The 13,685-nt window shown below is 33.0% G+C and overlaps 2 protein-coding genes across 2 annotated transcripts; both read right to left on the bottom strand.

Annotated features, from left to right (window-relative positions):
- Positions 1-1,116: 1,116 nt before the first annotated feature.
- On the bottom strand, positions 1,117-3,182 carry LOC114263689 (dof zinc finger protein DOF4.6). The gene is made up of 2 exons (XM_028204273.2): positions 2,883-3,182; positions 1,117-2,431 (listed from the first exon to the last, which is right to left on the bottom strand). The coding sequence occupies exons 1-2, from the start codon at positions 2,904-2,906 to the stop codon at positions 1,649-1,651; spliced, it is 807 nt and encodes a 268-aa protein (XP_028060074.1). The 5' UTR covers positions 2,907-3,182; the 3' UTR covers positions 1,117-1,648.
- Positions 3,183-8,615: 5,433 nt separating this feature from the next.
- LOC114303137 (uncharacterized) lies at positions 8,616-12,731 on the bottom strand. The gene is made up of 4 exons (XM_082895704.1): positions 12,620-12,731; positions 11,497-12,428; positions 11,195-11,378; positions 8,616-11,095 (listed from the first exon to the last, which is right to left on the bottom strand). The coding sequence occupies exons 1-4, from the start codon at positions 12,729-12,731 to the stop codon at positions 8,616-8,618; spliced, it is 3,708 nt and encodes a 1,235-aa protein (XP_082751830.1).
- Positions 12,732-13,685: the final 954 nt, after the last annotated feature.

Here is a 13,685-nt window from a genome sequence, read left to right as displayed (position 1 = left end):
CGACACAAATAGGACACTTTATAATAAATGTCGGGACTTCGCAACTCGCCATCAATCCAAGTCTAAACAATTTGGTAGAGGAAAAGGACATGCATTATAGGGTGGTGGTGGTATATCTGCATTGGTCAGTGATTATACACACCAAGTGGCTTACAGCAAAGGAGAAGAAAATAATTAAAGAACTAGTAGTAGTAGTATATACACAAATGGATGATGAGATGAGAGTGAGTGGGAGTGGGGGTAGAGATTATTCCTTAACACACTTGCCTAGGGGAATGTTTGTGGGTCCCTCTCTCTCTCTCTCCCAACAGAAAGAAGTGTGTTGTCAGATCTTTCTCAAATCTTTCACATGGAAAAGAAAAGAAAAGAAAGGAAAGGAAAGGAAAGGAAAGGGAACATGGCATGGAAAGACAATGATCATTCAATTTGAAATGGGGAGCAGTGAGAGTGATGAGTCTTCAAGACTGTTTGGATATAGAAACAAGTAGTTCAGCCTGCTGGTTTATACAGGCATAGTGGTTCCAATTAACCAATTGTGTTGTAACTGTTGTTTGTGGAAAATTATTGGTTGAAAATGTGGGGCAACATTCACATTTTTCATTGGTTTACAGCTCACACAAATTGGTATAGTACCCATATTAATAAAAAATATAAATAAATATTACAGGCGACAGTTAATAATTACTTACTTGTATTTAAAATTATATTATTATAATGCGTGAAGGTCATTTAAAAAATTTAATTTAATTTTTTTCACACTTTCTTTTGTTAGTTAATTTCGCACTTTTAAATAGAATGCATCACAATGTAAATGAGAATTATTATAGAATCTTAACAATTAAAAATATATTTAGTTCACACAGCATATATATGAAAGTGTCAACAAATTCAAACCTGACTCTTCATGAACTTGATCCCAATTCCCAAGGCTTCAACCAATTGTTTTGCCTATGTTGATGAGACCTGAAAACTCAGACTTGTTCGCAAGAAACAATAGTGAGAGAGAGAGAGAGAGAGAGAGATGAAAATCATTCATAGCGCCATTGCCTTGCCACCCATCTGAGTTTGAGAAAATTAACAACAATAACATGCATGCTAAATTCAAAGAAAGAGTCGTTCCAAAATGAAATATTTTTGATCCACAATTTGAACTCCTTACAACCTTGCACATAATAATAATAATAATAATACATTATTAAAATTCTTTGTACCAAACCCACCAGTTGCCCTTAAAAAATCTGGGCTTCAATCTCTTCTTCTATCCCAACCAAAGTTACCTTCACTGAAGCCAACCTAAAATAAGCTTCCACATTCCCACCATAACCAAAGGGTAAAGGAAACATAAAGTTAAAAAGGAAATTAAAGAAAGGAAAAGAAAGAAGGGAGACCATCTATCTATTTTTTACGAAAAATGTTATACATAAACAGATTTCTTACTTAATTTTCTTACTACTAGACACAGAGATAATGAATTCATACTAATAAGAAAATTTGGTAAGATTTCCATTTATGTATAACATCACTCATCGGTTAGTTTTGAAGAAATCCAAACAAGTCACCCACTCTGCAACACCCCCAAAACAAAAAAAAAAACCCAAAAAAACACAAAAAAATAAATAAAAAGAAACTAGATTGTTGTTCATCTTCTTTACCATGATCCACCACCCAACACTCCATTCCAATACCCCGTTGAATCTCCTCCTTGTTCTTTACCTTGCTCAATATCTGATGTGCTAGAGACTTGTTTCAGATCTTCAAATGGAAATAGAAGCCTCCCACCACTAGTCTCTTGCATCCCAAGCCCATCTAGAGAGAAATTAAGGGTAGGTTTGAATTCCTGCAGAGAAAACCCAGATGAGAAAATTGTGTTCTGATCCGACATCGGCATCGGCATCGGCACAAAGGAAGAATTCAACCCCCTTGAACAACTAATCCCAGTCAGAAGCTCCATAGCTGAAAGGTTTTTGTTGTTGTTATCAAAATTGGGCACTTGAATGAGTTCAGAGATGGTTTTGAAATCATGAGATGGGTAACCCAAGTTGAGATCTTGGCCTTCATGGACTTTAGGGTTTTGAGAAGTAGACTGTGATGAACTAGGCTGTGGTGGTGGGACCAGATCAGGAAGTTTCTTTGATGATGATGATGATGAAGATGGTGATGAAGATGAAGATCTTTTGTTCTTTCTTGAACATCCTCCAAAAGGGATGTTTCTGAGAGATCCACCTTCAGTCCAATACCTTCTACAACCCTTGCAAAAGTATCTTGGTTGTGTGAGACTGTAGTTGTTGTAGTAACAGAACTTTGTGTTGGTTGAATTGCACCTTGGACAGTTCAAGGCTTGTTCTTTCTGAGGCCTAACCCTCCTCTCTAACCCTGGCTTTGAACATGTGTTTGGTACTATGATCTCTTCCATTGGTTTCACTACTATCTCCTAAAAAAGCAAAACAAAAGCAACAAAAACAAAATGAAAAAACCATACATATATAGCTTCAAGATCCAATAAAAAAAAAAAAGAAAAAAACAAAGCAAGCTAGTCAGCTATTTTACACTTTCAGTTCTTCTACATGCACAAAATCCAATTATAAAATCAGATACAACCCACTCTTCCGAAAGGATTGTGTCCGGTTCTATATGCGATTATGTACACTTTCGCAAAAATCATAAAAGAAAACAAGAAAAAGAACAAATAATAATGATGACAATTGAATCTCTTTTTCAAACCCTTTATCTAGATAGGCAAAAGAACAATAAAGTGAAACATCTTGAAGAAGTGAAAGGAATGAAAAATAAAAATAAAGAGATTTAGTCCATGAAAAGCTCATAAAAGAAAGAAAATTTAGGGTTTCATAGAGATCAATTAGGAGAAGGTGATGGATCATTACCTGTGGCCATTGAGCAGTATCCATGGATGAAGAAGTGGTTTTCTTCAGAAGAGAGGAAAGTCACCTCTATTATTGTTGCAACTGATTTTAAAAAGCAGGAAAAGGAATGTTTGAGATGGTTTGTGTGGAGGTTCTTTGTGCTTTATGCGAGTTACTGTGCGTCTATGTACATGGAGAGAGATAGAGAGGTGGAGTGTCCTGTATAAAAATAATTTTTAATAATATATTAATTTTAAATTTATTAGCGGAAGACTAAATGTCACGTAATTTAATAGAAAGAACATTCTCTCCAGATCATATCACGTGTCATTAGATTTGTAAGGTTAATTACGGTATATATTATTAGCGGTTAGGGGTGGGCGCGGGTCGGTTACGGCCACGCAATTTTCAATCCACCATCCGTCCGTCAAATTAGCGAATTGAAAAAAATTAATCCGCATCTGTCCTCTAATTCGGCGGATATAGATTGAGCAGTTTAGCAGATGGATGTGAATTGATTTGGCGGTTTAAGATTTTTTAAATTTTACTTTTTTTACACACTAGACTTTGTTTACAGTGGCTAAAGCAACCATGCCTATATACATGGGTTGGATGAGGAGTGTGGCACACTACTTGTGTTCTTCTGATTTTTTTCTCTTCTCTTTAGTCTTTAATCGATTAGATTAAAAAATAATAATAATATAATAAAATTTCATTTAAGTGGGTCATCACTTTAGTGTTCAAATGTAAGTTAAATCGAAAAGCAAACTTCCATGCGTTCATTAAACGTCAAATAAATCTTTATTATAATTAGGATTCCTCATACACTAATTTAGGTATTAAAAATTTTAAAAATTATTAGCTATTTTTTGAGTCCATCATATATTTACTTATTTTCCAGCCTTCTTTGCCATGCATGCATGACTTATTGTAACTTCTGGCGAGTATAATACCCAGCAACAACTATAAGACAGTTCCATCAAACTACGCATAAAAAATAGAAAAATATTAAAATATATATGTCAAAACTATTTAAAATTATATAAAACATGTGAAAAATATATTAAAATTCTAATTTTTTGACATTATTTAATTTTAACTAACACCTAATGGACAGTTGTTAGCAAGATTTTCTTAATTATATAGATGAAATGAGAATGTCCATTCATAATTAGTAGTTATAACAAACCACATTAACATATCTTGATTAAAATTGATCAATTATAAAATAAACAAAGTTAAAGGTTTGATTGAAATCTTAACTTATGTAATTTATTTCTACTTAAGGAAAAATTGTAATAACCAGTCTTGTTTCCTAATGATTGTTGTTAATGTTGAAAAAAAATATATAAAATGTATATATTGAAATATGTTAAAATATCTTAAAACATATAAATAATTAAAAATAATTTAATATTTTATTTTATTTATTGATAATTCTTAAATCTCTCATTAACAAAGTTCTTATGACAAATCTCAAGCGATATGACTTAGTAGATGCAGAAAGCAATCAAAAGGTGTATCACTCAAAAGATTACAGGTTCGAAATTCACGAAAGCCAAACATGCAAACCTAAGGATCACTGGATATTTATTTAGTTGTTAATTTGATAATTCTGAAATTTAGTCAAGATGCACGTAAAATAAATCAGTCATCCGATTATAATAGTAGTAATAAAAAAATTAAAAACAAAAAAACTTACCACAAAATTCAATAATTTATGCTAAGGTATATACATAATTAATTTATTTTTCCCATTCGAAGCGGAATGAAACGTGTCCCACGGAGTGATGCGAGCGAGGGGTTGAGTTGAGAAGAGCGTCGGCGAAAAGCGTGAATGGGAAAGAAAGGGTGGGGGCCCTGGTGCGCTTAGGGCGGTGGTGGTGGGCCCAGACATCATATGCGCGTGCAATTCCCCCAATGAAAAATGCTTGGGAGCACTAATTAGTGCTCCCACTAATTAGGTGGCAGTGGGTCTCGTCATTAATGATGTGATGTTTTGGTCTTGGAATTGTGTTTTTTTTTTTTTTTACTTTTTTAATGCATTAGTGCTATTAGTGGTGATATTTTTGGTGGGATGAATCATTGTTGTTCCCCCAATTTCAATTCCTACCAGCAACGGAATCAATCAATCACCACCGTCTGATCCATCAAACAAAAAAACAAACAACATGATGTCACTTTATTATTTTCACATTACGTGGATCCCAACCACCGTTTTAGTGCGTTCCATGTCAGCTTATATTCCCTTCCCATGCATCCTCCTCATTCAAATAATATCGTCAAATTAAAATTATCAATTATTTTATTTTATAAATTATAATTGCAAAATCTGTTTTTTGTGATTTGATTTAACCCAACACTCATATTTATCGCATACAAAATCAATTGCTCCGTCTAAAATAAAAATAATCAGTATGTTTGGTTTGAGTATTTTGAATTAAATTTTTTAATTTTCATATTTTTTTATTTTTAATGAATATTTTTAAAAGTTTAAATTTTTTTTTACTTTTTTAGATGCACTTTACTTAGATGTATTTAAAAAGTAAAAAATTTGTGAAAAAATATTTTAAAAAATTAATAAATACATAAAAATATAAAAAATGTACTGAATTCTCGTATTTTTTTATATTTTTGGTATTTAGTAAATTTTTAAAAAGTTTTTTTCAAATTTTTTTTTATTTTTTTGGTATATTTATGTTAGGTATGTCTAAAAAGTAAAAAAATATTACTTAAAATATTTTAAAAAATCATTAAAAATAAAAAAACATAAAAAATAAGAAAGTAAAATTTTTTGAATTTTTTTTTTTTAAAAGTGTAACCAAGCAAACTGAATAACATTTATTATATATATAATACACATTCTAATTACCTGTTGAATTTTTAATTTAACATAAAAATTTAGCACAAGTTCAAACTTATATTTTAATACATTTTGGTCAAGTCTCAAAATTTTAAAGACTATACCAAGATGCTCAAGTTAGGCCTGTGGAAATTGATGTCCTACTATGATGGAGCAATTTAGAAACTTGGTAAAAAGTTAATTTTTTTGACTTTTTATCAAGTTTTTTTTAAAAAAAAATCATCAAAAAATATCAAAAAAGTCAATTTTTTTGCTAAAAAAGTTATTAAAAAAAGTTAAAAAGTTAACTTTTTACCAACTTTCTAAAACACTCTTATAATTTTAATTCAAATTGATAATTTTAGCTCAACTTCAAACTTATTATTCAATTTTAATTCAAATTGATAATCAGTGATGCTAGAAACCTCTAATTTAGAGGCTCTAAACACATCTCTAATGACGTGAAAAAGGAAAAAAATAAAAATAAACATAGCACTGACAGTAACAATGAATGAGACTTACTACCACATCACTAGTGACACCTCTAATTAAAAGTGCCAAGCTTTATTGATTGATAATTTTAGCTCAACTTCAAACTTATTATTCAATATATATATATATATATATATGACAGAATAGTCAAAATTTAGGGGAGAATAATAGAACATTTCTCTAAAATACAACAAAATAACGAAAGAATCTTTTATTAGTCAAAAAGTGTTATCAAGATGAATCAAAGCCGTTGGATTTCGGCGACTGGCCAAAACAAGATTTTGCATCGGGACCCACCAAAATCTGAAGGGAGAATAAGGGAATTTGATATCCAATTATCCATCAACTCTAGGGGCGACCATTCGGTGGTGCGTGCAGTTTCTCACTAATTACATGAATCGATATATATATATATATACTAGTGGCCGGGCATACGCGATACGTGTACAAACTCGTTTAAAATTATAATATGATTTTGATATTATTTTTTCTAATAATATACATATAAACCATATGAATAATTATGTACAATGTAACATTTGATATTAACGTATTTGATAAATAAAACATATGCACATTACAATATGTACACGTGTTTTGAAAATTGAAATATTTACTAATCTTAACTAAAAAAACTATACAATAAAAATTCATATAAAATCTAAATATGATAACATGAGACCGGAGATCCTGCAAATCCTGCAATATATATATATATATATATAAGATATATTTATCATAAGATTGCTAATAGTATACATTGATTAAAATTATATTTCACGTTATGAGGCATAATTATACATAAGTTTGGTTTTATAATTGGCTTATTATGTATAAAGGCACAAAAGGTAATTATTGTGTTAATTTTTTGTAAACAAAATCTAAAAGTTGAAAACTTACATATCGACATAGATTGACATCGTTCATATCAAATGTCACGTTCAATGATGTCTTCAAATTGTTTTGATGCAATTTTTGCCATAGATCTATGACAACATTAAACTACAAAAAATAAGATGGAATTGACCGAAAATGAAGTACGTAACTTTAGTTATACATACAAACCTATAGATAGATTACCTTGTAACAATGTTGCACATGTATTTGTAAGCTTTCAATTTTTGTATCATTCGTTGCCTGTAAAACTGAGGAAAAATATCTCACAGTCATGTAAGTTGATTGTTTGACAAATTTATAAAATCTAAAATTAATTTGTAAATTCACAAATATGAATATATGGAGCGTAGTAGTAAAGTTCATAAGACTTGATCTTTTACCACATATATGTCCATATTGTCTTTGCTGCATATACTTGCTGTATCAGATATGATAGGATTTCTATAAAAAGATTACAATAACTATTAGCAAATGTAACATATTGAAATTATTCATATAAAATACCACAAACACATTATCATACCGATGTTGTCGTTGCCTCAAAAGCTCTCGCACAATTAATTTTCCCAATTGTTTTTTATCAACTTTAATAGAGACCTTCCATCCAAAACTGTATATGGAGAACTGTTTGACCTACATTAATTTAAAAGGTATAGTCAAACTCAAAATATATGCGAATATTGTCAAATTAAATAGCAAAAATTTTACAAACATTATTTTTTGAACATAAGTGAAGCCAATACCTGATTTTTAACTTTCTTATCTGCAACCATATTTGCTTCCTCTTGGTAATTCTCCCAAAGCTGAAGTAGCTTTATTTTTTCAAGTATTCCTACAATCAATAATTATATGAAGATATATTATAAGTATATTAATTGTAGATTTTAAGAAATGACATAATATAAGCTGAATAAGAACATATTTAGTACATACCTCATGAATTAATAATTTGGTAACAAAACGTCTTTGTACACTACATTGCGGGTATACACTCCTTCTTCATTATTAATTGAACCCTTTTTAACCAAGACTTTCGTTGTTTGATCTGACACCCCTCGAGATAAAGCAACATATAGTTGCCCATGACTAAATACATGATCCTGAAGGTAAATTCCCACATGTGGAATTGTTTGACCTTGTGATTTATTTATCGTCAAAGCAAAACTAAGGCGAACTGGAAATTGTGTGCGAGTCATTTCAAATGGAAGTTTTAAGTTTTCCGGAGCTTTTAATGGAATGCGATGTAGGAAAACTCTCGTGCCTTTGAAATGTCCTGTCAAAATCTCTGAATCTATGAAATTATCGTTCAAAGCTCGACACAGTAGCCTTGTGCCATTGCACAAACCAGAAGAAGGGTCAAGATTCCTCAAAAGCATAATTGGGGCTCCAACTTTCAAATGCAATGCATGTGGGGGCATTCCTCCTGGTGAAATGGAATTTAAAAACTCTTGTTGATACAAATTTTGGGTATCATTTTCAACTTTATCAAATGAGTAGTACACTCTTGATTCTCCTGGAAATCTCTAAATGATTTTCTCATTGAGCTTGTCGACATCTTCATTGCGAGGAGTTATTATGCCCCTACTAACCATATACTCGGCGTCAAAAGAATGGTTTATGATATCAGGATAAATTTCTTCTAATAGTTGAACTATTGATTCTTCGCCATTCCATGGTATTGCCATCGATGTTGGTACTTTGATCATTTCATCTATAATGGTAGGTTGTACACCATTTCCAACAGATAAAAGAAATTCACCAAACTGTTGGTCATTTATAGAGCGCATGTTTTGCTTTAAACGAAGTATTTTAATGTGACTCCAAAGAGGTGATTTGACTATCGATGCAGCAATAGTTTCAGCTTTTGTACCTTTAGGAACAACTGGAAGTACTTGTCGAAAATCACCACCAAACACCATAATTTTGCCACCAAATGGATAATCAACACCAGTGATGTCTATGAGTGTTCGATTCAAGGCTTCAAAAGCATAACGATTTGTCATTGTAGCTTCATCCCAAATGATGACTGTTGCACGTCTAATCAGTTTTGCCAAATCTGATTGTTTAGTAATGGAACACACAGACGAAGCCTCTGGATTTAAGGGGATCTTGAATCTTGAATGGGCTGTCCTTCCACCAGGTAAAAGTGTAGCTGCAATTCCAGAAGTTGCTGTTGCAATGGTAATTCTCCCTTGACTTCTCACTGAGCCCAATAGTGCACGATATAAATATGTCTTTCCAGTTCCTCCTGGGCCATCCACAAAGAAGATTGCACCAGTATTGCATTCCACAGCCTCCATGATTGAATTAAATGCTAAGTGTTGATCACTATTTAATGTGGCAATAGAATTTAAGTCTTCTTGAGGAGTTACAATGGAAAACTCATCTTGTATGACCTTTGGAACTGTTGAATTATCATCCAAATTCATTGTCATCTCAGGCAAATCGTATTCTGATATGTTCTTATTATGCTGTAGTAGGAGACAATTTATATCTTGCAGGGTTTTGTTAAGGATATACATATTATTCATACTGTTTGAAGATATGTAATCTTCAATCAAGTAAGGATAAATTTCATCCCACAAACTTCGCACCCCTGTTGGCACACAGTAAACCAAAATTGTAACGAACAATCTCCTTAAAGCCGATGGCATGTGCATGGTTGCAGCTTCTAACAAACATTGTCGTATGCTATCATCATGCTCTAACAAACCATGATGTTCAGCTGCTTGTTTAAAAGTTGGGTACGCAATTCCATTAACCATTAACAAATGATCGAATGATTTTGGTCCTCGGATATGATTGAGTAAAATTCTCAAGTAAAATCTCTCCCCTTCTGATGGCGAAACTGTGTAAATTCTACCAATTACTCTTTGATGGTTCAATCTCAACTGCCAAATCTTTGCGCTATTGCACCATCTATAGTGTTGCGGTATCTCTCGATATAAGTATCGATTTGCAGTTTCATCATCAACATTTAATTGAAAGAATTGGGTAAGCATTATTCTGGAATAATACTCATCGCCTAAAACGTTTGTGATGTCTTGGAACGTATAAAACCTCACTTGCTGCTTATTTGGTAAGTGTATTTGGAGGCGTTCTACGCTAGGAGTCATTTTGGTCATTGAGAATTTGAATATTTTCCACATTGCTTCTGGAGCACAAACCCATCTTCCATCTATGAACTGTTGTACTTCGTCATAATTAGGACCTTGACGAACCTCTAGTGCAACACGGTCAGGCCCTTTATAAACATATTTGTATAAATACTTCACACTTGTAACACTACTGCAAATTTCAAGATTGATATGACAATCATATTTCAAGAGCAACCATGGGTTGTATGGAATGACCCAACTATTATCCACCAAGACGCTTGGATTACTCTCTAAAGGAGCTGACTCCCCTTCTCTTCTTCGATAAATAGGATATGAATCGTTTCCAAGTGTAGTAATTGAACAAAATGGCTTTGGGAAACGTCTTTTGCACCGACCATTTGTCATACACGGGGACCGTTCATTGTACATTCCACATGGGCCATGTATCATGTGTTTCAGAACTGCACTGTATAATCTAGGCTCTAATCTCTTGTCTGGAATTTCAGCTCTGACAATGTTATCATAATCATCAGGAGTGCGTAACTTATCATTTTCATCCAAAATAATGACCATGCGGGCATGTGGTAAGCCTCTTTTCTGGTACTCAATAACATATGCATATGCCAGAACCTTACCGAGTACATGTTTTGTAAGAATGTCAGTCTTCATCTCATCAAATTTTGAATGAAATATTCTTGTTAGCAAATCAGGACGATCATGTGGTGACTGTCCAGGTAGCAACTCAGCTTTAATTTCAGGCCAATTTGGATTGCAGGTCATCGTAAGGAAAAGATCAGGTTTTCCATACTTTTGGACCAGAGCCATTGCATCTTGATATCGCTGATACATGTCTCGTGGGCTACCAACAAATGACGATGGCAATATTGTTCTACGACCAACATTACCTAAACAAATATTTCACAAAAGGAAAAAAGAAATTGTATGTTTGAATATAAACAAACATGCGTACATGTAATTGTAATATCGTACGTGACAATTTGTACCTCCATAATTTTCACCAGCATGTATTGCATCTAGAAGACCTTGATAAAAATCTGCTCGAATGTGATTCTGATGAGTACGTGTCCATCTTAATTTGTTGGACTCAATCTTCACGTAATTATCTACAACATACTGTTGTAAGAGACGACCTCCTCGAAGAAAAAGAGATTGATCACCAGGGCGAATCTGAATTGATAGTATTTCAATACTTATAAATAATTAAAAGTCAAGATTTTATACGAAATAATTATAGATTGAATAACTTCGACGAAGTAATTTTTTAATATTATGTATACGTCGTTACCTGTAGCATATAAGAATAGAAATCACAACATGTTACTTTTCTGCTATCATTGCTTCTGGTATTTACATCCCATCCATATGAACCGTAGGGTAACAACAGAGGATACTGTAATGGATCATAGTATCCGACAATATCAGAAATATTTATGAGGTGACCACTGGTTGATTGGACAATGATATCTCTTGGTTTTAAATTTCCAGCTTCTTCGCCACCTACTAAAACTGCAGCAACTTCAGGAGCAGTAGGAAGGTTGTATTGGGGCCTATTACGTGGTTGCTCTTTGATTTGAAGTCTGCATTCATGTATGTCTAGACGCTGAGCCAATTGGCGGAACGTGTGTACAAATGGATTATGAGTATTTAAAATATTCTTTATCTTGTCAAGCAAATCCAAGTGCAATTCTTCATTTTCAGACATTCGATTCTCATTTTCGTGGTCAGTGTCATAAACATACAGTTGCAAATATCTCGGTCTGTCGCTAGAATTTGGTAAGAGACTCCCAATCTTATGATATATGGCTCCTTGTGCACGAAACGTGTACACACCTCGAGTTCTTGTTGCTAAGTTTTCATCAACATGAACACCCATTGAAGTGAATGAGAAAACATGATTGTAGGCTCGAATATTTTGTCTGAAATGACGACCTTCCACTGTTTGATCAGAGAAAATATCAATTATCTCATTTGGAGCTGTTACTGGTGGCAAAATAATTGTTCCATTATTACAACACATGGTAGATGTTTCACGGTGGAACAATCTTGCGTTGCAATGTCTACATGTAGTTGGAGCAGGGAACTGCATTCTTTGGAACCTTTCAGTTTCATGAAAATTTCTTGCACAATTATGATAGCTCCTATGGATAAATGATCGATTATCTGGAATATCTTCATCACTGAAAGCATCCTGATCGTGGTCGACGTGAGGGATATTTCCTATAACAATACATGTATGATGTATGGGTTTATTATTAACATAGTAGTATTTATTTGAAAGTGTTTGAGTTTCATGTTGAATATTAAATGTAATTGTACTGCATATCATATTTGCATGATCATATTTTTTACATTTATTGTAAAGGTTGTTTATTTTGTAAAAGTACTTAAACTAAATAAAGTATTTGTACCTTCCATCTGAAGTTCACGAAGATCTTGTCTGTTGCCACTTGTGCTTCCATGCTCATACGTCGAATGAGTAGGTGCATATCGGGGTAAGTCGATACGTGCGAGTGCAGTCATTCTACTTTCCCGTCTAAAAACATTAGTCGCAACCAAATTGCCTTCTTCGTGAATGGTTGGCAAAACTGTTACTCGCGGCCTACGCCATCCTGTTCTATTTCTTCTTGGGATTGCATCGAAAAAATTTAACATGCATCCTAGCAGTTAAAATTATAAATAATAAATTAAATGAATATTAATGTCAAAAGTGTAAAAGCTTACGAAAAAAAAAATGTTTATAACGTTTGAATACTTACTACTTGTTTGTGCATTCGTCATATTATGTACTTGATTTGGAGAGAAGTTTGTTCGATATTTTCAGATATTTGCCTTCTTTGTCGATAATTTGTTCGTCGCCTTGCAAGTTGTTGTTCGCGTTGTTCAATAGTCAAAGCAGCCCTCCTTTGTCTAGCGTAATTACGCCAACTTTCCCTTTGAATTTCCCTTTGTTGCACATTAGAGGTCGCACTTTCTTCACGAATAAACAATCTTCGCCTGCGCTGAGCAAGACGGCGTTGCTCCAATCTTGCTGAGCGTTGTTCAGTGCTTAAGTTTTGAAGGCGTAACTGTTCGAATTCTCTTTGTGGTTGTTCAGTTTGAGCATTTCGTTCCGAAGCTGAGCGTTGCCTTCTCTGTTGTAGGTATAAACGACGTCGTTCACGATTTTGTTGTTGTACATGTCTCAAATTTGATGTGTCAGGTAATCGTGATTCATTTTTCCTAAGATTGTAAGCAAACTAACACTTACGTAGATGAAATCCGACTATCTTTAAAATGTGCCTACATTATATAAAATTATGTAAGAGGCAGTTATAGCATATTCACAATGCGACTCGTATACTCACAATATAATAAGCTTTATATTTTTATGTAAGTGTTTTCATATGTTTGTTTTTATATATTTTTATAATGCATATTATTTTAAGTACTAATCTCATTTTGTGGAGAATTAAATAAAATTGCAAGTGAAAGAGA

Source organism: Camellia sinensis, chromosome 11 (assembly GCF_055761805.1).
Source record: "Camellia sinensis isolate YWXY chromosome 11, ASM5576180v1, whole genome shotgun sequence".
Taxonomy (NCBI): Eukaryota; Viridiplantae; Streptophyta; class Magnoliopsida; order Ericales; family Theaceae; genus Camellia; species Camellia sinensis.
Note: the sequence above shows the minus strand (reverse complement) of the source record. Positions and strands in the feature narration are given on the sequence as shown.